Source organism: Bufo bufo, chromosome 2 (assembly GCF_905171765.1).
Source record: "Bufo bufo chromosome 2, aBufBuf1.1, whole genome shotgun sequence".
Taxonomy (NCBI): Eukaryota; Metazoa; Chordata; class Amphibia; order Anura; family Bufonidae; genus Bufo; species Bufo bufo.
In genome coordinates, this window is record NC_053390.1 from 380,412,853 (window position 1) to 380,440,285 (window position 27,433).

The 27,433-nt window shown below is 42.8% G+C and overlaps 1 protein-coding gene across 1 annotated transcript; it reads right to left on the bottom strand.

Moving 5' to 3' along the window:
- Positions 1-576: 576 nt before the first annotated feature.
- LOC120990883 (opsin-3-like) lies at positions 577-27,398 on the bottom strand. Its single transcript, XM_040419768.1, is given in 4 exon segments — positions 577-681; positions 10,034-10,146; positions 10,149-10,325; positions 27,371-27,398. Coding segments are annotated over 4 exon segments (423 nt in total).
- Between the last annotated feature and the right edge of the window lie 35 nt (positions 27,399-27,433).

A 27,433-nucleotide genomic window follows, 5' to 3' on the forward strand; every position in this document is an offset into this window, starting at 1 on the left:
GAATATGCCTATAAATTACCCCCATAATTTTTGTATAAAGGAATAAAACCTTTTCTAAATGATGCTATGGAAAATGATTCATAATATAGAAATAGTACCTTCTTGCTTGTTAATATGTAGATGAGTGAGTTTGCAGCTGTACCCCGCTTCACTAAGGGCTCGTTCACACGAACGTGTGATGCCCGCTGCCATATTGCGGACCGCATTTGCGGATCCGCAATACAAGGGCACCGTTCCGTGGCCATTCCGCATCACAGATGCGAACCTATTCATTTCAATGGGTCCGCAAATCCGGAGATGCGGAACGGTGCAGAAGAACCAAACGGAACACTATGGAAGCGCTACAGAGTGCTTTCTGGGGTTCCGTTCTGTGCTTCCGCACCGCAAAAATATATAACTTGCGCTATCTTTTTGTGAAAAGGAAGGATCGCGGACTCATTCAAGTGAATGGGTCTGCGATCCCCATGCGTCTGCCCCACGGACGGTGCCTATGCATTGCGGACCGCAATTTGCGGTCTACAGCACGGGCTTCACACATTCGGATACAATGGCGACTGTAGAAGTCATTATGTCCTTTCAACCACATATCACCAGCAGAGACATAATGTAAGGCGGCATCCAAAAAATTTGATATGCCAAGATCATCAAGGCGCACATTTTAGCCACTTTAATTTCGTAGTCCTTTAATCTGAGTGCAGAACCAGTTTGGTAATCTTGTAGTCTTCGCAGCCGATAATGGAAGCAAGACATGTATTAGAGCATGAAAGTACGGAGTTCTGTTTTGTGAGTTTCTATCATTGCTTTATGATACGATAGTAATATACCAGAGGGATCTAGATAATTTATTCTGTGCTGTACATGCATTCCCACTACATACTGTACATATACCCATGCTGGGTGAGATAAATATCTTGGTCAAATGCCAACTTTGTATACAAAAATGGGAAAAGTTGTCTTTTGCCAAGATATTTCTCTCACCCAGCATGGGTATATGTAAAATGACACCCCAAAACACATTCCCCACCTTCTCCTGAGTACGGAGATACCAGATGTGTGACACTTTTTTGCAGCCTAGGTGGGCAAAGGGGCCCATATTCCAAAGAGCACCTTTCGGATTTCACAGGTAATTTTTTACAGAATTTGATTTCAAACTCCTTACCACACATTTGGGCCCCTAGAATGCCAGGGCAGTATAACTACCCCACAAGTGACCCCATTTTGGAAAGAAGAGACCCCAAGGTATTCGCTGATGGGCATAGTGAGTTCATGGAAGTTTTTATTTTTTTTCACAAGTTAGTGGAATATGAGACTTTGTATGAAAAAAATAAATAAATCATCATTTTCCACTAACTTGTGACAAAAAATAAAAAATTCTAGGAACTTGCCATGCCCCTCACGGAATACCTTGGGGTGTCTTCTTTCCAAAATGGGGTCACTTGTGGGGTAGTTATACTGCCCTGGCATTTTCCAGGGGCCCTAATGTGTGGTAAGTAGGTAAATGACCTGTGAAATCCGAAAGGTGCTCTTTGGAATGTGGGCCCCTTTGCCCACCTAGGCTGCAAAAAAGTGTCACACATCTGGTATCTCCGTACTCAGGAGAAGGTGGGGAATGTGTTTTGTGGTGTCATTTACATATACCCATGCTGGGTGAGAGAAATATCTTGGCAAAAGACAACTTTTCCCATTTTTTTATACAAAGTTGGCATTTGACCAAGATTATTTATCTCACCCAGCATGGGTATATGTAAAAAGACACCCCAAAACACATTCCCTCAACTTCTCCTGAGTACGGAGATACCAGATGTGTGACCTTTTTTTTGCAGCCTAGGTGGCAAAGGGCCCAAAATTACTTTTAGGAGGGCATTTTTAGACATTTGGATACCATGACTTCTTCTCAACGCTTTGGGGCCCCTAAAATGCCAGGCAGTATAAATACCCCCATGTGACCCCATTTTGGAAAAGAAGACACCCCAATGTATTCAATGAGGGCATGGCGAGTTCATTGAAAAAAAAAAAATTGCCACAAGTTAGCGGAAATTGATTTTTTTGATTTTGTTCTCACAAAGTCTCCCTTTCCGCTAACTTGGGACAAAAATTTCAATCTTTCATGGACTCAAATACCCCTCAGCGAATACCTTGGGTGTCTTCTTTCCAAAATGGTGTTATTTGTTGGGGTGTTTGTACTGCCCTGCATTGAGGGTCTCCGCATCATTACATGTATGCCCAGCATTAGGAGTTTCTGCTATTCTCCTTATATTGAGCATACGGGTAATGAGATTTTTTGTTTCCGTTCAGCCTCTGGCTGAAAGAAAAAATGAACGGCACAGATTTCTTCATTCGCATCGATCAATGTGGATGAAAAAATCTTTGCCAAAAAAAATAAAGGAGGGAAAGGCGTCTGCCAGGACATAGGAGCTCCGCCCAACATCCATACCCACTTCAGCTCGTATGCCCTGGCAAACCAGATTTCTCCATTCACATCAATCGATGTGGATGAATAAATCATTGCCGGAATTTTTTTTTTTTATATATACAAAGTGTTTGCCAAAGTATATGAACACAGCCACCTTCCTCAGCTCATAGCCTCGGCCAAACGTATCTTTTACTGCAGAGGAGAAATCTCGTCATGCAGCGCCGCATACACCGACTGCGTGTAATCTGACAGCAGCGCAATGCTTCTGTCCGAATGCACCTCAGTGCTGCAGCTAGTCGATCGGTTGGTCCACCTGAAAGGTAAAAAAAAGAAAAAAGAAAAAACCAGGCCGCAAAGCAATAACTTTATAAACTGTTGAACAGAACATAGAAACTTTTTTAAACTTTTTAACTGAACGTTTAACTTTTTTACTTACCGGTATTTTTTTTTGTTGTTTAGTTTTTTTTACCTTTATAGAACAAACCTCTCCTTCCCCATGGGACAATGTGCAAAGCGCAAATCGCCCAAAGATGTGGCGAAGTACGTTTATGCACTTTAATCCCAGGTGAAAGAGAGGATAGCAGCAGCTGTGAGTGAATGGGCCCTAATAGCCTTGTGCCTGTCCTGGTGAGATGTGATCCCTATGCTAGGTGTACCTGTGTGTGGTACTTCCGGAAACACTCTCCATAGCATAGGGCAGGGTGGTCAGCACAGTCAGGACAGAATAGCGGGTGTCACGCCTTATTCCACTCCTGCTACAGACACGACATCTTTTTTCGGAGTGACGGTTGGGTTGAGGGTACCAGGAACGACACTGGGAAATGTCGCTCGTGTAGACAGCTAACTACACTGGTGGATGGGGCCACCCGGAACCTCCTGGGTAAAGGAGGTTCTCGATGATCTCTTCCTGAATTTGAAGGAAGGATCCTGTTCTCCCAGCCTTACTGTAGAGAACAAAACTATTGTACAGCGCCAATTGAATCAAATATACAGACACCTTTCTTATTACCAGCGTCTGTTCTGCGGAAACTAAATACGGAGACAACATCTGGTCATTGAAGTCCACCCCTCCCATGAGCGCATTATAGTCGTGGACACAGAGGGCTTTTCAATGACACGGTTGCTTGCTCAATTTGGATTGTCGTGTCTGCGTGAATGGAGGAGAGCATGTAACGTCACGCTTGTCTCTCCATTTCACCGCGAGCAGTTCTTCGTTACACAAGGCAGCCCTCTGCCCCCTTGCATGACGGGTGGTTACATAGCGTTGGGGGAAGCCCACGCGACTAGTTCGCGCGGTGCCACAGGCGCAAATCCGTTCTAGAAACAAATGCCTAAAGAGGGCCACACTTGTGTAGAAATTGTCCACATAAAGATGGTCCCCTTGCCAAATAAGGGTGACACCAAGTCCCAGACTGTCTTCCCACTGCTCACCAGGTAGTCAGGGCAACCGAACGGCTCCAGGGTCTGATCTTTTCCCTCATAGATCCGAATATTCGTGGGTATAGCCTGTGGCCCTTTCACAGAGCTTATACAATTTGACCCCATACCGGGCACGCTTGCTTGGGAGGTATTGTTTGAAGCCAAGGCGCCCGGTAAAATGTATTAGGGACTTCGTCTACGCAGATGTTTTGCTCAGGGTATACAAATCTGCAAATTTCAGGTTGAAATGGACTATGAGGGGCCGAATTTTGTGGAGCCGGGCAAAAGCAGGGGTGGCCTCTGGGACGGGAGGTGGTGTTGTCGCTAAAATGCAGAAAACGGAGGATGGTCTCAAATCGTGTCCTGGACATAGCAGCAGAGAACATGGGCATGTGATGAATTGGGTGCGTTGACCAATATGACCGCAATTTATGCTTTTTTGTCAGGCCCATGTTGAGGAGAAGGCCCCAAAAATTTTAAGTTCGGAACCTTGGACTGGTTTCCACCGGAAAGGCTGGGCATAATAGCTTCCCGGGTTTGCGGTTATAAATGTGTGGCATACTGGTTGGTCTCTGCCACGACTAAGTCCAAGAGCCTCCGCAGTCAAGAACAGCTCAAAAAATCCCAGGGCCGAACCGATTTGAGCCGTCTCAACCCGAACTCCAGACTGGGCGGTGAAAGGGGGGAACTACTGGTGCGGCTGAAGTTGGTGACTGCCAATCAGGATTTGCCAGCACCTCAGGGACTCTAGGGGCTCTACGGGCCTGTCTGTGCGGTGGCTGCGACGGGGTAACTAGTGCACGTGCCACCGTACCAGCTTCAACTGCCCTTCTGGTGCTCGCTACTTCACCAGGTTGTACGCAGTGCTGGTACTAGGTCCAGGAAGGGCTGCGCTGCTGGTGTATGCCTCACCACGTGATCCGGCAGCGACAGCCCCACTCTGCTGCTCTTGAAGCGGATCCTGCGTAACTGTGGTCTAGCGACATGGGGCCGGGTACGCCTGGTGCTACCAGGACCTCCACCTCCTCCGTCCGAACTTTGGGTCAGAGAGCCACTGCTTTCACAGGTTCATATTCTGACCTCCGCTAGATTTGTCAGATGAGGGTTCCCACTCCTCATCCGACTGGGTCGAATCCTGTAGGCCTCTTCAGAAGAATACCCCCTGTTTGACATTTTGGACTACTAAATTTAGGGGTATTCCCTGAGACTACCCAAGAAAAAAGCAAACCTGTCTTACAAAGGGGAGGCTAGCGAAGTACCGGAGGCTGCTGCGGTTGATAAAAAATATCAAAACTGATTTTTTTTATCGTCGCAGTGCGTGTAAAATGAATGTGCAGTGATCAAAAAATATATATTTTTTGTCACTGCGGTGGGGCGGGCGTGGGTGAACGCACGTGTGGGCGACCGATCAGGCCTGATCGGGCAAACACTGGCGTTTTTGGGTGGAGGGCGAGCTAAGGTGACACTAATACTATTATAGATCTGACCGTGATCAGTTTTGATCACTTACAGATACTATAAAAGTACGAATGCTGATTAGCGATACGCTAAACAGCGAATAAAAGTGACTGCGGTGCGGTGGGTGGGGGCGGCTAACTGACGCTAACTACCTAACCAAGGGGCCTAAACAATCCCTAAAACCTAACAGCCAATACCAGTGAAAAAAAAAAAGTGACAGTTTACACTGATCACTTTTTTTCCTTCTCTAGTGATTGACATGGGCGATCAAGGGGTGATCAAAGGGTTAATTGGGGTGCAGGTGGGTGATCTGGGCTAAGGTGAGTGTTGGTGTACTCACAGTTCAGTCTGCTCCTGTGCTGGATCAACGACGAAAAGGACCAGCACAGGAGCAGACAAGCCATATAACAGATCATATTTCTAATATGATCTGTTATATGACTTTGGATTGGATTTTTTGAAAATCGCCAGCCTGGCCAGCCAATGATCGTTGCTGGCAGCTGGTGACGAAATACTTCTTTTAATTTTGCCGGCCCGCGATGCGCAATGCGCGGGCCGCTTTGAGCGAAATCTCGCGTCTCGCGAGATGACGCGTATATGCGTGACTGTGCGCAGCGCTGCCACCTCCGGAACGCAATCCTGCGTTAGGCGGGTCCGGAGGTGGTTAAAGGGGTTCTCTGGGAATTAAGAAAAAGAAAATACTTAAATATTACTTTATAATAATATATTCCCAAATACCTTTCATTAGTTATAATAGCTCGTTTTGTCTGCAGAGCAATCACTAGGAGAAATAAAATGGCCGCCGTCCTATCACTACACACAGAATCTGTGCTAATCACACAGGAGGACAAGTTCAGACATCCCAACCTGCAAAAACTAATTTCAGGGAGGTTCCCTTTTTTTTTTTTTTCTTTCAAACTTTTTATTACATTTTCCAAACATATGCAGTATCTGCACACTTTGCTTTATGGTGTGGAGGACTGGGCTCATTACCCTGCCCCAAATTATCATATTTATGTATATGATTAAAGCATCCAGGGGGTGTGAATTTAACACTGGGGTAAATAATATAATTAAAATGGAGGGTTAAATGTGTAAATGTATTTTTTTTTTAAATACATCTCTCAATAGTTCTATAGCTACTGAATGAGACAGAAGGGATGCCTTTAACATATAGATCTCCTTGAGAAGCCAATTTGACCCTAAAGGGTTAATTCAACCTGTAATCTAAACTCTGTGTCATCTGTCACTTCTCTTATCTCTCTGCTCTGCTATCTGACTGAGATGAACCTTTCCGGGATATATCGTTTCACATGCGGGCGTCAGGGAGCTGCTATCTAATAGCGGGAGACTCCCTGAACATCCGGGAGACTTGAGATCCCTACAAGTTACTTCATAACACTGAGCTGAAAAGCTGCCTCATCATCCTCTCTGCTCTGTGGGAATGGAAATAATGAGGACACATGAAGTACAGAGAGGAAGGTTGGGGTAATGAGTCTCCATTACCAGAGCTCCACATCACTACAGTCTGTCTTGTCCATCCTCTCTGTACTTCATGTCTCCTCTAAACTAAATTCCCCACAGATTCAGCTAAAGTTATCTCATCTGTATTCAGGATCATAATCCCTGACAGGATAAGGCAGCTCTTTACCTCAGTGTTGTGAAGTAACTTGTCCTCCTGTGTGATTAGGACTGGTTCTGTGTGTACTGGTAGGACAGCGCCATTTTGTTTCCCCTGATGATTGCTCCCCCGACAAAACGAGCCATAATAAATAATGAAAGTTATTTGGAAATATATTTATATTCATTTTCTTAATTCTGGAGAACCCCTTTAATGACCAAAGTCATTAAAGAAGTCATCTATATCAGAAAACCCCTTTAAATGTATATTCTACATGAGCCATGGTGTTTCAGTGGTTAGCATTGTTACCTTGCTGCACTGAAGTCCTTAGTTTGACCCTCACCAAGGGCAACATCTGCACAGAGTTTGCCCTTTAAATCAACCCTTTTAATTCAGGTTGCAAGCACCAATGGTCAAAGTGACTTATATGAGTGACAAAACATGCTATATACTGTAAATATGTCCGGTATTGCAGTTCAGCCCCATTCTCCTTAATACGTATACACTTAGGTCCATATATATTTGGAAAGAGACCACATTTTTCACATTTTTGTTCTGTACATTACCACAATGGATTTTGAACAAAACAATTCAGATGCAGTTGAAGTTCAGACTTTCAGCTTTAATTCAGTGGGTTGAACAAAATGATTCCATAAAAATGTGAGGAACTAAAGCATTTTTAAACTCAATCCCTTCATTTCAGGGGATTTTGAGAGTAAGTGGACAAATTAATTAATTGTAAATAAAAAGTTAATTTCTAATACTTGGTTGAAAACCCTTTGTTGGCTATGACTGCCTAAAGTCTTGAACTCATGGACATCACCAGACGCTGTGTTTCCTCCTTTTAAATGCTCTGCCAGGCCTTTACTGCAGCGGTTTTCAGTTGCTATTTGTTTGTGGGCCTTTCTGTCTGCAGTTTAGTCTTTATCAAGTGAAATGCATGCTCTATTGCAGGCATTCTCAACCTGCGGCCCTCCAGCTGTTGCAAAACTACAACTCCCACAATGCCCTGCTGTATGCTGATAGCTGTGGGCTGTTTGGGCATGCTGGGAGTTGTAGTTTTGCAACAGCTGGGGGGCCGCAGGTTGAGCATGACTGCTCTATTGGGTTCAGATCAGGTGACTGACTTGGCCATTCAAGAATATTCCACTTCTTTGCTGTAATAAACTCCTGGGTTGCTTTGGCTTTATGTTTTGGGTCATTGTCCATCTTTTTTATGAAACGCCGACCAATCAGTTTGGCTGCATTTGAGCACACAGTATATCTCTGAAAACACCAGAATTCATCCGTCTGCTTCTGTCCTGTGTCACATCATCAATAAACACTGGGGACCCAGTGCCACTGCCTCCGCCGTGTTGTTACATATGATATGGTATGCTTTGGATCATCAGCTGTGCCATGCCTTCGCCATACTTTTTTCTTTACATCATTTTGGTAGAGGTTGATCTTGGTTTAATCTGTCCAAAGAATGTTCTTCCAGAAGTGTACTAGTTTTTAGATGTTTTTTTTAGCAAAGTCCAATCTAGCCTTCTTATTCTTAAGGCTTATGAGTGGATTGCACCGTGCAGTGAACCCCCTGTATTTACTTAAATGCAGTCTTCTCTTCATGGTAGATTTGGATATTGATACGCCTATATCCGGGAGAGTGTTGTTCACTTGGTTGGCTGTTGTGAAGGGGGAAGAGGTTTCTCTTCACCATGGTAATTATTCTGCGACCATCCACCACTGTTGTCTTCCGTGGGCGTCCAGGTCTTTTTGCATTGTTGAGGTCACCAGTGCTTTCTCAGGATGTACCAAACTGTAGATTTTGCCACTCCTAATAGTATAGCAATTTCTCGGATGGGTTTTTTCTGTTTTCGCAGATCAAGAATGGCTTGTTTCACCTGCATGGAGATCTCCTTTGACCACATGTTTACTTCTCAGCAAAATCTTCAAAATGCAAGCACCACACCTCATATCAACTCCAGGCCTTTTATGTGCTTAATTGAGAATGAAATAATGAAGGAATTGCCCACACCTGCCTATGAAACAGCCTTTGAGTCAATTGTCCAATTACTTTTGGTCCCTTTAAAAACAGGGTGCCACATGTAAAGGAGATGAAACTCCTAAACCCTTCATCCAATTTTAATGTGGATACCCTCAAATGAAAGCTAAAAGTCTGGACTTTATGTCCATTATATAACTATAACTTGAATATGTTTCGGTAAACTGGTAAAAAAAAAAAACTAAATTTGTGTCAGTGTCCAAATATATATATGGGCCTAACTGTATAAGCTTCAGTACCTGCCACACCACATGGACAACAGTAGCACTGTTTATGGAAGAAAACAAATCCTTGGCCAATAGAAAATATAATTGCTATATTACTCCAAGTAAATAACTTTTGTTTCTTCCATCACACCATAACCTTACATTTTACAGCATATTTTGCTTTAATATCCTCTCATCACATACACATTTATACTGTCTTCTAAGTGCATTGATACCTAATGTATTGGGTATTCAAGGTTTAATGAACCAACACTTGTATCTAGTATTATTTGACAATAATACTAGATCTGTGAACAGCAATTTGTTGATTGTTTCTGTGTGGCAGAAGGAAATAACTTTTTACATTAGTGAAATGGACGTGAAATACTCACTCGAGCATTGAGGATATATATGCCTTAGGCTACTTTCACACTTGTGGCAGAACGGATCCGACAGGCTGTTCACCCTGTCGGATCCGTCCTTTCCGCTATTTCGCCGTGCCGCCGCTCCGTCCCCATTGACTATGATGGGGACAGGGCAGAGCTCCGGCGCAGCACGGCGAAAGGCCGCCGGACTAAAAGTCCTGCATGTCCGACGGCCTCTCACCGCGAACTGCCGTGCTGCGCCGGAGCTCCGCCCCGTCCCCATTATAGTCAATGGGGATGGAGCGGCGGTCCGGCAAAATAGCGGAAGGACGGATCCGACAGGGTGAACAGCCTGTCGGATCGGTCCTGCCGCAAATGTGAAAGTACCCTAATGCATGGATGACATGAGATCATAAGACACCATTCACCTTCCACCACCTTCTAAACTATAACTATGGAATTGTGTTATATCTTATCTGGAAATTGCCTTTTACACATCATACTCACCATTGTGATACAATACAATATGTATCCATAGCAAAATGCCATAATGCTTGCTGGGGCTACTAGAAAAGCAAGGAAGAGGAGAAGAACAAAAGACACCTGGCTGAAACCTGGCCATGGAGTTCCAGAGTGTATCTGTTCCATCCAAGTAATGGTGCTGAACTCCAGGCTAGTGAATATATCCATATGTAAGATATTGCTTGCCATGACCATGGGAAATCAATGACTTTGTTACATGCCACATGAATGTACCGCCGATAAGCAATCACCGTAACTGTAACAATTGACACATTACCTGGAAAGCAAATAAGTGATATCAGAAATATGACATGCATACACAAATAATAGGTCACTGGTGGCAAAAGAGTAGACCGTGAACACTGGTAGACCTCAGGGAAGAGACCAGTAGATCTTGAAGTTAGGAAACCATGCTGTTCTTCTACACAGACTTATTGAAAACTGCAGACTCGAGGTTCATGTTTCTGTGTGCCTGTCACTTTTTATTGATATGCTCATTGGCGGGTTTCATTAACTAGTGTAGGTCTCAAATATTGTTGTGATCTCTAGACGAGCACCACATGTATGAAGAAGGCATGGCTATGGTATGAGAGCAATAACTAATTATATGTGTCTACTGTCACTATTATGGACACAGCATATCAATAAAAAGTGACAGGCACACAGAAACATGAACCTCGAGTCTGCAGTTTTCAATAAGTCTGTGTAGAAGAACAGCATGGTTTCCTAACTTCAAGATCTACTGGTCTCTTCCCTGAGGTCTACCAGCTGCTCTTCCTGAGGCTTGCTCTACTAAGTGGCTTCTTATTAAGTGGAGTTAAAAAACAAGGAGTTCTAGAGCTGTGTGTGGTTTTGTGGGAGTGATTGCAGGTGGCTGAGTGTGGATTGCAGCAGAGATCATTGCAAGTTAAGTGTTTGTATTCTAGTACTGCTATTTAAAATCCCTTTTTTTTTCTCTGCTTAATTAAGGCGAGTGCCCGGGGCAACCAGGTGCTATAAATTGACCCACTTACACTCCTCAGAGCCTGCTCTTTCTGAGGCTTGCTCTACTAAGTGGCTTCTTATTAAGTGGAGTTAAAAAACAAGGAGTTTAAGAAAAGGAGTTTGGAGACTAAGGTTGGATATAATTTCCTGTGTGTTGTTGGCTTAATTTTACGTGGTCCTTCGACTACAGCAGACAGGGTCTAAATCTAATTCATTTAAACTGTTTTACTTTTTTACTGTAGGAATCCCCATTTAGTATGTGTTGCACAATTTACAATGCAGTCCAGTGCACATCTTGCATGATGTATGCAGTCCTGGAACAGGAGTTCAAGGGTGTATATCTTTGTTCTAGATGTGAGCAAATTACCCGTTTGGAATCGCAGATCGAGTCTCTAAATGGGCAAGTTGCAACACTGAGAGGCATTGATAATTTGCAAAAGAGTTTGCTTCTCACCGAGCAAGCACTCTCTTTGGGGTAGATGAGGGGGAGGGTGACAGAGAGGAGGCTGAGGAAAGTGAGGTAGCTAGCTGGGTAAAAGTTAGAAAGCGGGGTAGAGGGAAGAGTGCCAGGGAGGCTAGCCCTGATCTGACACACCCCAACAAGTTTGCACGTTTGGCAGATGAGGGGGATGTCAGTCCGGGGACGGCACTGCTGCAGCTAGACACTTCCTCTGCCAGTCAGGGGAATGTCAGCTCCAGTAAGCAGGGAACCAGGAGAGCAGGGCAGGCCAGACAGGTGCTGGTAGTGGGAGACTCCATTATTAGGGGAACAGATAGGGAAATCTGTCACAAAGACCGTGATCGCCGAACAGTGTGCTGTCTTCCTGGCGCTAGAGTTCGACACATCGCGGATCGGGTTGACAGATTACTGGAAGGGGCTGGAGACGATCCAGCGGTCATGGTCCATATCGGAACCAATGACAAAGTTAGAGGTAGGTGGAGAGTCCTTAAAAATGATTTGAGGGATTTAGGTCAAAAGCTGAGGGCAAGGACCTCAAAGGTAGTATTTTCCGAAATACTGCCTGTACCACGAGCCACACAAGAAAGGCAATGGGAGATTAACAAGTGGCTCAAGAACTGGTGTAGGAAGGAGGGGTTTGGGTTCCTGGAGAACTGGGCCGACTTCTCTGTCGGCTACAAGCTCTATCGTAGGGACGGGCTGCACCTCAATGGGGAAGGGGCAGCTGTGCTGGGGAGAAAGATGGCTAGAAGGTTGGAGGAGTGTTTAAATTAGGGACTGGGGGGGAGGGTAATTGCGTTATAGGAGGGGAAGATATTGCAGATAGAGACTGGGGGAGGAATGGAAGGAGGGACTAGAACAGTTCATAAGGAAAGGTATAGGGTAAAAAATATACATAAACCTCTCAAATGTATGTATACTAATGCCAGAAGCCTGACTAATAAAACTGGTGAACTGGAGTTAGTGATGTGTGAGGAGGACTATGACATAGTGGGAATAACTGAGACATGGCTGGATGATAGCTATGACTGGGCAGTTAATGTACAAGGTTACAGTCTGTTTAGAAAGGATCGTCAAAACCGGAGAGGGGGAGGGGTCTGCCTTATATAAAGTCCTGTCTAAAGCCCACAGTCCGAGAAGATATAAGTGAGGGACATGAACATGTGGAGTCACTGTGGGTAGAGATACATGGAGCTAAAAACAACAATAAATTACTAATAGGAGTTTACTATAAACCACCTAATATTCCAGAGTCCACAGAAAATCTACTACTAAACGAGATAGACGAGGCGGCAAATCATAATGAGGTGGTTATTATGGGGGACTTCAACTACCCAGATATAGACTGGGAAACTGAAACTTGTATATCTCATAAGGGAAACAGGTTCTTGGCAATAACCAAAGACAATTACCTCTCCCAACTGGTTCAGGACCCGACTAGAGGGACGGCCATACTGGACTTAGTATTAACCAATAGACCTGACAGAACAACAGACGTGCAGGTTGGGGGACACCTGGGAAATAGTGACCATAAAGTAATAACCTTCCAATTATCATTCAAAAGAGCGTTTCTACAGGGAGGAACAAAAATACCAAACTTCAAAAAAGCTAAATTTAGCCAACTAAGAGAGGCCATAGGCCAAACTAACTGGGACAAAGTCCTCACAAATACAGACACAAAATGGGATATCTTTAAAAACATCCTAAAATCTCATTGTGAGAGGTACATACCGTATGGGAATAAAAGGTTAAGGAACAAAAAGAAACCAATGTGGATAAATAGAACTGTAAAGAAAGCAATGAATGACAAAAAGAAAGCATATAAAACACTAAAACAGGAGGATAGCACGGAAGCACTGAAAAACTATAAGGAAAAAAATAGAACATGTAAAAAACAAATAAAAGCGGCCAAACTAGAGACCGAGAGATTAATTGCCAAAGAGTAAAACTAACCCTAAAATGTTCTTCAATTATATAAATGTTAAAAAGTATAAATCTGAAGGTGTCGGCCCTTTAAAGAGTAATGAGGGGGGAGTCGCAGAGAGCGACGAGGAGAAAGCAAAGCTGTTAAATATTTTTTTCTCCAATGTATTCACTGAGGAAAATAAATTGTCAGATGACATGCAGAATGCAAAAATAAATTCCCCATTAAAAGTGTCCTGTCTGACCCAGGAAGAAGTACATCAGCGACTTAAAAAGATTAAAATAGACAAATCGCCAGGACCGGATGACATACACCCCCGTATCCTAAAGGAATTAAGTAATGTCATAGCCAGACCCTTATTTCTGATATTTGCAGACTCTATACTGACAGGGAATGTCCCACAGGATTGGCGCGTGGCATATGTGGTGCCAATATTCAAAAAGGGGCCAAAAACAGAGCCTGGAAACTATAGGCCGGTAAGTTTAACATCTGTTGTGGGTAAACTGTTTGAAGGTTTTCTGAGAGATGCTATATTAGAGCATCTCAACGGAAATAAGCAAATAACGCCATATCAGCATGGCTTCGTGAGGGATCGGTCATGTCAAACTAATTTAATCCGTTTCTATGAGGAGGTAAGTTCTAGACTTGACAGCGGCGAATCAATGGATGTCGTATATCTGGACTTCTCCAAAGCATTTGACACTGTACCACATAAAAGGTTAGTATATAAAATGAGAATGCTCGGACTGGGAGAAAACATCTGTGTGTGGGTAAGTAACTGGCTGAGTGATAGAAAACAGAGGGTGGTTATTAACGGTACACACTCAGATTGGGTCACTGTCACTAGTGGAGTACCTCAGGGGTCAGTATTGGGCCCTATTCTCTTTAATATATTTATTAATGATCTTGTAGAAGGCTTGCATAGTAAAGTATCAATTTTCGCAGATGACACTAAACTGTGTAAAGTAATTTACACTGAAGAGGACAGTATACTACTACAGAGGGATCTGGATAGATTGGAGGCTTGGGCAGATAAGTGGCAGATGAGGTTTAACACTGATACATGTAAAGTTATGCACATGGGAAGGAAAAATGCAAGTCACCCGTACATACTAAATGGTAAAACACTCGGTAACACTGACATGGAAAAGGATCTAGGAATTTAAATAAACAGCAAACTAAGCAGCAAAAACCAGTGTCAGGCAGCTCCTTCCAAGGCCAACAAGATAATGGGTTGCATCAGAAGGGGCATAGATTCCCGTGATATGAACATAGTCCTACCACTTTACAAATCGCTAGTCAGACCACACATGGAGTACTGTGTACAGTTCTGGGCTCCTGTAAACAAGGCAGACATAGAGCTGGAGAAGGTCCAGAGGAGGGCAACTAAAGTAATAACTGGAATGGGGCAACTACAGTACCCTGAAAGATTATCAAAATTAGGGTTATTCACTTTAGAAAAAAGACGACTGAGGGGAGATCTAATTAATATGTATAAATATATCAGGGGTCAGTACAGAGATCTATCCCATCAGCTATTTATCCCCAGGACTGCGACTGTGACGAGGGGACATCCTCTGCGTCTGGAGGAAAGAAGGTTTGTACACAAACATAGAAGAGGATTCTTTACGGTAAGAGCAGTGAGACTATGGAACTCTCTGCCTGAGGAGGTGGTGATGGTGAGTACAATAAAGGAATTCAAGAGGGGCCTGGATATATTTCTGGAGCGTAATAATATTACAGGCTATAGCTACTAAAGAGGGGTCGTTGATCCAGGGAGTTATTCTGACTGCATGATTGGAGTCGGGAAGGAATTTTTTATTCCCCTAAAGTGGAGAAAATTGGCTTCTACCTCACAGGGTTTTTGCCTTCCTCTGGATCAACTTGCTGGATAACAGGCCGAACTGGATGGACAAATGTCTTTTTTCGGCCTTATGTACTATGTTACTATGTTACTAGCTGTGCCTTCTGTGTGCTACCTGTATACTCCATGGTCCCCTGTTAGATTGCCTTACTCAGATTCCACAGAAAGTAGACACCATACTGAAAAACTTTGGCTTTAACCCCTTAAGGACCAGCGCAACCGGACGTGACTTAAGGACCAGCGCCGTACATACGGCGCAAGGTCCGCCGAGCACTGGGACACGATCGCAGCCATGCCGGGTAAGGGCAACATGGTGCTGCACCGCCCCCCTGCAGCTCCAAGCGCTGCGATTGGCCGGTCAATGAAGACCGGCACATCGCAGCGCAGGAAGCTGTCACAAGCATCGGGGCGGGTCAGGGGGAGGTGCCCGGTGCTGAACTGGTCAGCACCGGTCACTTTCGAGGTGAGGCAGGGGACTAGCGGATGCAGTATAGATGCAAAGTACACAGTTCTTGAATCAAACAGCTGTGTTTATTCACACACTGGAACTTTCGATACCCAATCGATACTTTTAGCCCTGCATCGATACGATACTGGGATTTGTCTTTTGTCGATACTAAGCTGTGCTACTGCACAGCCCAGTATCAGAGAATATGGATTGCGCTGCTCTCAGCGACAATTAACCCCTCAGGTGCTGGCAATGTGTTTCTGCCACCGGCTTGTGAGAGAAGGATTTATTATTTTATACGCATATATAATTAGAACATTCTGTAGTACACATTTTTGTCCACTAGATGGCGCAAACCATATGTATGAGAAGGTCAATAATGGAGGGGGAAGAGGGGATTACATTACAGTCTTCAAATACACCTATAGACTCAGTGAAACCACTCCTATCAGGTTAAGGAGCCAATAGTCTCTTCTTAAGGATCACCCCTTTTGTGATGTCATGTCTGCTATTTAAGTGAATGTACTGTGAATAAAAGCTCTCGCCCCCTCTTCTACCATTGCTCAGGGAAGATGAGAAGATGCTTTCATGAAACCACCTAGTTTGTCTGGTCTCATTATAAAGCTGTATGGCATGCACATACTTATACTTCTAATTGATTTGGCACCACACAAAAAAGGAGAAGCGCATGAATTGCGCTAACAAAATGGCGCCGAGCGTGGGGCAGAAAGCTTGCGTAACTTCCGATTCAAACGCCACGAGAGCGACTCAAACGGAACCATCAGACGAGATCACATGCCGGCAAGGTAAGAAAGCTTTATTTCTTACAAATCTCCTCTGTAACTTCCGCTTTTGTGGGTTCTCAAGAGTTGAATTGGTGTTATCGCGATAAAAGGGTTCAAGTTATAGCTGATCTGTCCGTTAGAAAGAACCTGTTGAAATATTCCTTCTTTGTGTGGTAGAACATGCTGGAACTAAACGGAAGTTGTTAGACGGCTGAGCCGGATATCCTGTGACGTAGAATTGGTTCCCAGCCCAAGATTCTGACAAGAATCTGGAGAAAAGGGTTAATACCAATTGTCATAGGCAATTGGAAGTTATTAAGATTTTGTATCCCGGTGAATTGACTAGGGGTCTTCACTTTGAGAGATTGTGGGTTCAATACTATTATATCATTTGAGCTTTGTGCAACTGCGCTTAAGTTTGTGGGTTCAGTGGCGATTACTTATAGTAATCGGATTTCGTTTGAGCTTTGTGCAACTACGCTTAAGTTTGCGGGTTTGATAAGTAGCAATTGTTTGAGCTTCGTGCAGCTACAATAATGGGAAATTCTAATGTTGCAGGACAGAGTGAAAAGAGATATTAACAGCGGCTCAGTTGATGAGAGAAAAAGAAAGGAAAAGTTTCAGTTAGAAATAAAAGTTGAAAGCATTCTGTCATACTAAGTAGCAGCGATTTCCGGTATTATCCGGAAATATGCAGTTTTGTGTAAAAGTTCACCCTAGATGTTGCAAATGCAGTAGGAGATAGATTAAATTAAAGTTTGTGGAAAACTGTAGATGGAAAGTTGAAAGTAATTGATAGTAAAATGGAGGATTTGGGTGTGATAGGGAACAAGGAACAGAGAACAAAGAAGTTTGCCATGTGGTATCCCTTCCCCCCCACTACATGTGTTGCTTTCATGAAAAAAAAAAAAAAAAAAAAAAAAAAAGGGTAATCCTGGGTCTTGTGGTCCATCAAAGACTACCTATTGCTTCTTCTGTCAGCCCCTCCTCTACACCAGGTGCTTGAATGTGCTAATCAGCACCACCCACTGTGCCTTCTGCTCCCTCTAGCCCTTCCCCACCCCCCAAAAACTCTTTCCTTAGGCCTTATGGGGGATGGGAGTGTGTGTGCGAGTAACATGTTGTTTGTTTGTGGATCTCAGAGACAGGACACAATTTCTATCATAGTTTCCAACACTGGATTATATCCAGTGATGTCTGAAAATAACCCTTCCCAATTGTATGTCCCATCAGTTAAAAATGTACCTGCAGTAATTGCCCCTATGATGCCTACTAGAAATATTCCAGGCCAGTCTACTCAATCTAGATTGCACCCATTCTAAGTCCTTATTCAAATATGAGTGAAAGTGTAGGGATATCTGCATCATCATATAATGTATGACATATACTACACCCAGTAGTAACATCAATTTTGCCATGATGAATAGAATTCCCAATTCAGAGGACTTATGCTGCTTTATAGAAAACTAGTTAAAATATGGAGAGTTCTCATATTATTTATGAGATTTGGAAAATTGAGTCCAATGTAGAGCTGGGGATTTAATGCATAGTGAAGATCAGTGAGTCTGTGATGAAGTGTTTAGATCATCAGTCAGTCACATTGTCATCAGGACAGAAAGTGTGGAGAAAGTTTTCACTAGACTCCAGGAAAGTTGGGTGGATTTGGATTTTTGAGATTACTTTAGCTATGCATGAGAAAATCCTAAGTACTGCCTTTGTGTATGATCTTGAGAATCATCTAGAAAGGTCTAGTGTTGGCTAGGCTTGAGAGAAGTTCATTTTGTCCCTATTTTGTCATATTGTTAAAGTTAAAGCAAACAAAGACCTAAGGCGGGCGTGGCTGCCTATCAGTCCTCCCCACAAGGGGGGGGGAGGAAGACTTTGTATGTACTTGCCCACTTCCTCGCCTGTGGGAGGAAGACAAATGTTCAGCCCCTTCAAATGAAACACCCATAGGGAATTAACAACCCAGAATCAAATACTGGATCCCTATTATTTATATAATCCTTGGGATCTAATTACATTGCCTCATAGCAAACATGTTCCATGATCTCTCATGACTGAGGGTAGTATCACATGTGTAGGAGCATCTAGTAATGCAATTCCTACTCCTCTCACCAATTAATCACTGTCTTGAGGGTGTGCAAAATTAGATCCGATTACTCTGCTGCATCTGGAAGGGGGGAGGCTGGGAGTAGTAAATACAAATACTTTTTCCCACCTCTGTAAATTAAAATAAAAAGTGCTTTCTGGGAGTAGTAAATAAAAATATTCAAATTCAAATTTAATGTCTCCAATTAATAACCACATTTTTGAGTTTCTGGTAGATCATTTCAGGTTCCTGGAAGATGGATAATTTCGGACAGGATATGCTGTTCCTACTTAATCTGATGTTGTCAAGAAAGAACCACTCCGTCCAGCAATGGTAGTGCAGGAGACAGAGCTGAAGACACTCGCTGAGGTTGGTAAGATGGCTGAGGGTAAGACTGCTAACATCCAGGTATGCCTTCGGTATCACTCATTATTATGGTCTAATCTAGTGAAGCAGAGATTTTGTTGGATCCATGGCTAAGCCCATCAATGAATGCTGAGTGTATGAAAGATGTTTGATGCCCTGATGCTGCCGAGAAGGTAGAGGTTACATTATTACCTGAAGTCTACGCTAAGTGGAAATCTGTGTGATATAGGATGGCTTAAGGCCAGTGGACTTCCAAAAAGTTTGCCTTTTTCAGATACAGGTTACAGAGGCTGAAAGGAAACATCAAAGGATAAAAGGTAGAAGTGGTAATAGAAGTGGTAATAGGACTCTGGAGAGTAATAAACTCTTCCTTCAGAGGGCACTCCACCTAAAAAGGATGGATTTAGAACATGGGCAAATCGAGAGAGAGAAGGTGTGATTGGGTTCTGTAGAGGACGGCTCCTGGGTTCAACAATGCTGCCACTAGGTTAGTTGAAGGTGAATGCTGTAATAATGATGGGAGAACTATGGGAGTTCCAGGAAGGCATATGCCAAGGTCATCTTACCCATTTCAGAGACTGCGGATTGACTACATTCAGAACAAAGGTGGAACAGTGTGAATATGTCTGTCTATATTGATCTCTTTCCAGGATATTCAGAGATTTGGCCTGTAGCAAAGGCTACAGCTTAAAGATACTGACTGAGGTGAGAGTACCTATCCCGGGGGTTTTTCTTCCTCCGATATACATCTAACCGGAAGATAGGCCTAAATCCTCATGAAGTACTCTTTGGGAATGCTCCTGGATTAGGTGTCTATTTCCCCAATAGTTCCAGATGCAGCATAGTAGTTTTCCAAATTATGTTGTCTGTTGCACAAGTTATTGTCTAATGTGTATTTCCAAGTTTTAGTTGTTTCCTAGAATCCAGACTGTATAGAAGCGATTCATTCTTTACAATCAGGAGATTGGATAGTGATGAAACAAGAGACGGGCGGAAAGTCCTAGAGCTACGGTTTGAAGATCTACATCAAGTCCTGATAACCACCGCCACTGCTGTCGAATTGCAAGGAGAAACTGATCGTATTGCAATCAAGTGTCAGGACTATAAGAGCCATAATGTCGTTTCATGCCTTATTGTTTGTTCCATATTGTACAAAGGGGAAATCACAGTCAAATCAAATTCCAACGGTGTTATATTATCAAGATGAGTCAGGAACAACTAAGCTGACTTTTGCAGTATAGTGGACTGTAAGACAGATGACAGATAGGACACTTGGTTTTGGTCTGATAAGTTCATCTGTGTGACGGGGACTGACCCAGTCTATGGTAATTGTATTTAAATATGACCATACCAACTGTGGATATTGGAAATTAACAGAATGGAGTACTAATCTGAAGTGTTGTGAATATAAACTAGTGGAAACTACCTCTCGAGTCAGAAAAGCTGAAGGTTTGTCGCAAAGAATGACTATCCTGAAGGGAACCCCACCAAACAGCTGTAAACATGATGAGTGTAATCCTCTGTTCCTGTCCATTAGAAATCCTATCGAACAGGATTTGGGGATATATGTGTTAGGAGCATGTGTAAGTGACAAAGATCCCCTAGGCAAATTTAGAATGTTGGTAAGAGAGAAACCTCAAAGTTCAGTAGCATCTGTGGCTGTTACATCCTTACCTATAATTGGCGTTAAATATTTGGCCAATTTAAAAAAAAATATATATATATATATATATATATTGACAAACTGACCTTAGAGACAGGATTTATACAGGAAAGCCCTTTGGTGTTTTCCCTCCAGGATATTGTTCTTACATAATTCAGCTGAAGAAGACAAGTAGTGACTCTAATGTTTACTCTGACAGTTGGTTTATCAACCAAAATGATCAAAACGCAGATATCTGGTGATTGTGTGGAGATTTGAAACTCCGACCCAGGATGCAGGTGGAATGAAGTGGTCAATGTACCCTGATCAAGTCCTGATCGGGTACTGATGCCATCGGTTCTATTCTCACCTCCTGAGTAGGATCAAATCAGAAAACAATGTCCGGTCACGACTAAGGAGGTCACTCCCTACATCTTTTGACTCACGTTTATACATGGATACATGGATGCCATAGGAATCTGTAGAAGAGTTTCTGATTAATTTAAAGCTAAAAGTCAGATAGTTGCAGGATTCGAGTCATTAATTCCCATGATTAGTAGTATAAAAAAAATTAATAATAATTTTTTGATTGGATTAACATCTCTATTGTCATCAACAGAGATTTGTGAATTATATCGGTGATGCTGTGCAGAGAATGGTGGAACAACTGAGCTCTTTTCCAGTGATGACTCTACAGAACCGACTGGTCCTTGACAGCAGAAAAAGGAGGGGTCTACAGGAACTGCTGCATCTACATACCGGACAACACTGCCCCTGATGGAAGGATCACCAAGGATCTGAAGAAACTGATGAACTTTATCAAATGAACTGATGGGAAAAATTCTGAAATTAATATCATGGCCAGAATAATGTTTTGGGAACTGGTTCAGCGACTACAATGTTATTAGAATTTGGTTTTAACAGGCTGTCATATAGTTCTACATTTTAGGAAAATTGTTTTTGAAAATGTATAATACATCCATGCCCACACTATGTATATGTGCTGTGCCCCTGTCAAAGACAAAGATTATTCCATCCTTAAGTAAATAAAACCTTGTTGATGGTTGCGGGGTAAATAGGACAAGGTGAAGGCAAACCCGAAAGGGAGTTGAGGGGACCTGGTGAAGCAATAAGGAAAGTCCAGCTTTTCGCTGTTTAGGGCGTTGGGAGAGTACCTCACTTTGCCTGTTCACCTCTGGTCTATTTCCCGCAAAAGGAGGGATTTGTGAGAGAAGGATTTATTATTTTTATACGCATATATAATTAGAACATTCTGTAGTACACATTTTTGTCCACTAGATGGCTGCAAACCATATGTATGAGAAGGTCAATAATGGAGGGGGAAGAGGGGATTACATTACAGTCTTCAAATACACCTATAGACTCAGTGAAACCACTCCTATTAGGTTAAGGAGCCAATAGTCTCTTCTTAAGGAACACTCCTTTTGTGATGTCATGTCTGCTATTTAAGTGAATGTACTGTGAATAAAAGCTCTTGCCCCCTCTTCTACCATTGCTCAGGGAAGATGAGAAGATGCTTTCATGACCCACCTAGTTTGTCTGGTCTCATTATAAAGCTGTATGGCATGCACATACTTCTACTTCTAATTGATTTGGCACCACACAAAGAAGAAGAAGCGCATGAATTGCGCTAACAGGCTGTATTTGTATATTTAACGTTAATCATCATTGGTAGTGCCCCCCCGCTCCACAGTATTAAAAACATTGGTGGCGCAATGCGCCCTCCCTACCCCCACTCCACAGTATTAAAAACATTGGTGGCAGTGGCCACAGGGTCCACTCCCTCCTCATTGGTGGTGCAGTGGTGGCTGCTGATTGGAGCCCCAGCAGTGTAATCCTGGAACTCCGATCGGTTACCATGGCAGCCAGGACACTACTGAAGTCCTCGCTGCCATGGTAATCTCCCTGCTGCTGTGTGTACTATGCACAGGACAGCAGGGAGAGTGTGAAGTCCTATTTACCCTAATAGAGCTCTATTAGGGTGAATAGACAAGGGATTAAAAGATCCCAAGTTCTAGCCCCTAAGGGGGTAAATAGTTATTAAATAAACTAAAAAAAATAAAAAAAAAAGTTTAAAAAAAAAAACCACCAAAATATTAAGTACGGTATAAATTACCCCCTTTCCCAATTTTACATATAAAATATTAAATAAATAAAATAGTACAGTACATATCGCCACGTCCGAAAAGTCCAAACTATTAAAATATAAAAAAAAAAATCTCCTATGCAGTGAACACAGTAAAAGAAAAAAAAAGAAAAGAAACTGCGCGATTCACCATTTTTTTAGTCACCTTGTCCCCCCAAAAAAAATAGGATAGGACTGTTCCGATTATGGGCCGGACGTTCCATAAAATGCGGAATGCACGCGGCTTTTTTGGCATTTTATTTTTTTCGCATGGTATCGAGTATCGCAATACTTTTTTATGGTATCGAAACCGAATCAAAATTTTGAATCGAAACAACCCTACATTGGTGTATAACAAAATGCAGATAAGGTGTATCACAAAACGCAGGTGGCTTGGTGTTTGTTCACACACAAGGAAAGTCCATAAACAATAAAAGTCACCTTTTCTCCTGGGTGTTAATTCACACCCTGTTAGCAGTTCAGCCTCATGAAGTCCATAGGCGGCCTGTTCGCCTTTACAGGGGCCTGAGTCCTCCAGCCCGGCTCAAACCATAAATCCCAGCACAGCCCAAAGTTCACAGCACACAGATTCCTGAGCTCCACTGTCAGAGGGAGGTAAATCTACACACCTGGCAGTGCTGGCTGTTTTTTATGCCTGGCAAAACCCGGCCTGGAACATGGGGAGTAGTCACCCACCCAGCACTTTGACTACTCCCAGTAAGAGCCGTCCCGGATCAGCTATGACAGCCATGCTAAATCTTGGTGTCAATTTGCAATAGCTGCTGCTGACAAATAAAATGCCGGCTCTTCCTTCACTGAGGCCAGGAACCTCAGTGACACATACCTTCCATCCACGATGATTCCAGGTACTTTTTTTTTTACAATATATACCGTAGCTCCTGGAACCCAGGGATAGGATTGGCAGAAGTTAAACCATGTTTTTATTTCTGTAGCTTACTGATAAATTTAGTAAAAATATAGGGGCATATTTATTAACCCTTTCACTACCGAGCCACTTTTCTTAAATTCTGGGCTGATTTTTGCAAATCCGACATGTGTCACTTTATGTGGTAATAACTTTGGAACGCTTTTACTTATCCAGCCCTTTCTGAGACTGTTTTCTCATGACACATTGTCCTTCATGATAGCAGTAAATTTGAGTCATTATATTTCAACCTTATTTATAAAATAATCCAAAATGTACCCAAAATTTGGAAAAATTTTCACAATTTTCTGAATTTGAATGGCTCTACTTTTAAGACAAATAATACTGTGGGGGGTTAGCTCTTCAGGGGTGATTCACACAAGTATCGTCGCCAGACACCAAGTTTCAGGTCCAAACATCACTTTATTTGGCACCTCAGCAAACCAAACATAAATGATACAAAATAAACACTCGCCCGGCTGGGCTCTAACTAAACAAATAGATCCCTGACTCACCTAAGTCCTGTTCACACCCTGTGAACACGTGCGGCTTTCTGAGCCAATGTCCCACAGCCTCCTGGCTGTACAGAGCACAGTACGCCCACTGTCTCCAGTCCAGTGTCTCTTGGGGAATCGTGGTCTCTCAGCCCTCCTGGCTGAGACCACACAGACAGAGCCTCCAGGCCTCTGTCCACAGGTAACACACTCCCCCCTTGCTGACACCCTGGGACGTGCTTTGTGCCAGCCTGATTACCTCCAGCTGGTCTCGCCTGTGGTGGAATAGGGGTGTGGACCGAACTATCCACCCCTTCCTTGCCTCCAACCTGCCTGAGACCTGTCACTGTCTCACAATACCTTATAAAATACTTCTGCTTTATGTTGGCATACATTTGTAAATGTCATTTTATTTTTTTAGGATGTTAGAAGGCTTAGAAGTTTAGAAGCTATTTTTCAAATTTTCACCAAAAGTTCCCAAACCATTTTTTTAAGCACCAATTCAGTTATAAAGCTTACATAATGGAAACCACCCATTAATGACCCCATTTTAGAAACTACACCCCTTAAATTATCCAAAACTGATGTTACTTTGTTAACCCTTGATTTTTGGTAGATTTTTTATGTTAGTCAATTTTTATTTCAACACAGCAAGAGTTAACAGCAAAATAAACCTCAATATGCATTAGGCCTCATGCACACGAACGTTTTTTTTTCCGTTTCCATTCCATTTTTTGCATTCCGTATATGGAACCATTGATTTCAATGGGTCCGCAAAAAAACGGAAGGTACTTCGTATGTCTTCCGTTACCATATTTCCATTCCGTTCAAAGATAAAACATATCCTATTATTGTCCGCATAACGGACAAGGATAGTACTGTTCTATTAGGGGCCAGATGTTCTGTTCCGCAAAAAACAGAATGCACACGGACATCATCCGTATTTGTTGCGGATCCGTTTTTTGCGGACCGCAAAACAATTAAAAAGCCATACGGTCGTGTGCAATAGGCCTTACTCTGATTCTGAAGTTTACAGAAATACCCCATATGTGGCGGTAAACTGCTCTATGGGCACGTGGCAGTGGTCATAAGGAAAGGAGCGCCATATGGATTTTGGAGGCAGATTTTGCTAGAATTGTTTTTAGTCACCATTTTGTATTTGAAGAGCCCCTTACATACCCCTACAGTGGAAACCCCTTAAAAAGTGACCCCATTTTGGAAACTACACCCCTTAAAGACTATATTAAGGGGGGTACTGAGCACTTTGACCCCCTAAGTGTTTTATGGAATTTGGCTGTGAAAATGAAAAACTTCATTTCTTCCAATAAAATGTTGCTTTAGTCCAAATTTTTCATTTTCACAAGGGGTAACAGGAGAAAAAGCAGTCCATAATTTGTTACCCATTTCTCCTGAATACGGCAACACCCCATATGTAGTGGTAAACTGCTGTGGGGGCTCATGGCAGGACTCAGAACGGAAGGAGCGCCAAATGGCTTTTGCAGCGCAGATTTTGATGGATTGGTTTAGGGGTGCCATTGGTTTTAATTTTTTGAGTGATTGTCTTATATGGGGGTTCATTTTTTGCGGGATGAGGTGACGGTTTTATTGGTACCATTTTGTGATAAATAAGACATTTTGATCGCTTGGTATTACACTTTTTGTGAGACAAGGTTACAAAAAATAGCTGTTTTGGAATATTTTTTATTTTTTTTTACAATATTCACCTTAGGGGCCATCTTGTGTGATATTTTTATAGAGCAGATTGTTACGGACGCGGCAATACCCAATGTGTCTATTATTATTTTATTTTTCAAGTTTTACACAGTAAAAGCCTTTTTGAACAGAATAAAATCTTGTTTTTGTGTTGCCATTTTCTGAGAGCCATATTTTTTTTCATTTTTTTGGGCAATTGTCTTAGGTAGGGGCTCTTTTTTTGCGGGATGAGATGCCGCGGTTTGATTGGTACCATTTTGGGGTACATAAGACTTTTTGATCACTTGGTATTATACTTTTTGTGAGGCAAGGTGACAAAAAATTGCATAGTTTTTTTTGTTTTTGTTTTTTTTACAGCATTCACCTGAGGGACCATCTCAATTCACAAAAAATAAACACTTTGGGGGTCATTTATCAAACTGATGTAACGTAGAACAACCAATCAGATTCCTCCTTTCATTTTCCAAAAGATTTGTCAAAAATGAAAGGTGGAATCTGATTGGTTGCTGATCGGCCACTTAGGCTACTTTCACACAAGCGTTAATATTTTCCAGTACTGAGATCCGTCATAGGGTTTCAATACCAAAAAAAAAACGTTTCCGTTTTGTCCCCATTCATTGTCAATTGGGGCAAAACGTAACTGAACAGAACAGAATGCTCCAAAATACATTCCATTCCGTTCTCATACCGGAGAGCAAACCGCAGCATGCAAGTCAATGGGGACGGATTCGTTTTCTCTGACACAATAGAAAACGGATCCGTCCTCCATTGACTTTCCATGGAGTTCATGACAGATCCGTCTTGGCAGTGATATAATACAACCGGATCCGTTCATGATGGATGCAGATTGTTGTATTATCAGTAACAGAAGTGTTTTTGCTGAGCCCTGCCGGATCCAGCAAAAACGCAAGTGTGAAAGTAGCCTAAGGGTCCATTCAAACATTCGTGTGTGTTTTGCGGATCCATGGATCCGCAAAACACGGACAGCGGCAATGTGCGTTCCGCATTTGAATAGAATATGCCTATTCTTGTCTGCAATTGCGGATAAGAATAGGACATGTTCTATTTTTTTCAGGAACGCGGACCTGGAAGTGCGGGTCCGCATTTCCGGAGCCAGGCTGCACATCGTGTGGCCCCATAGAAATGAATGGGTCCGCAAAATGCGGAACGAAATTGCGGATGTGTGAATCAGTCAGTTTGATAAATGACCCCCTTTACTCTCGGTGCATTTTATATCTCACTTTCAGCTGACTGCTTACATTCTGACAGGGACCATTTCACCAATACTAAGTTATAGGATAACTTAACCAATTACAGTATATGTAGTTAAACAGCCCTGAATGCTCCCTACCTGCAGTAATGCTGTCCTAATATAGTATTTGGTCATTTGTGTCAGTTCAGACCACACACAAACCGCACGCTAAACGTTTGACCGTAACAAGTCGCCAGACTCTGGCAACTGAAGGGATTCCAAAGCACCTGATTGGAGGACTGCAGATGACGTCATGGTTATAGAGCCCGCCTCTCGCGCGTTCTGCCGCT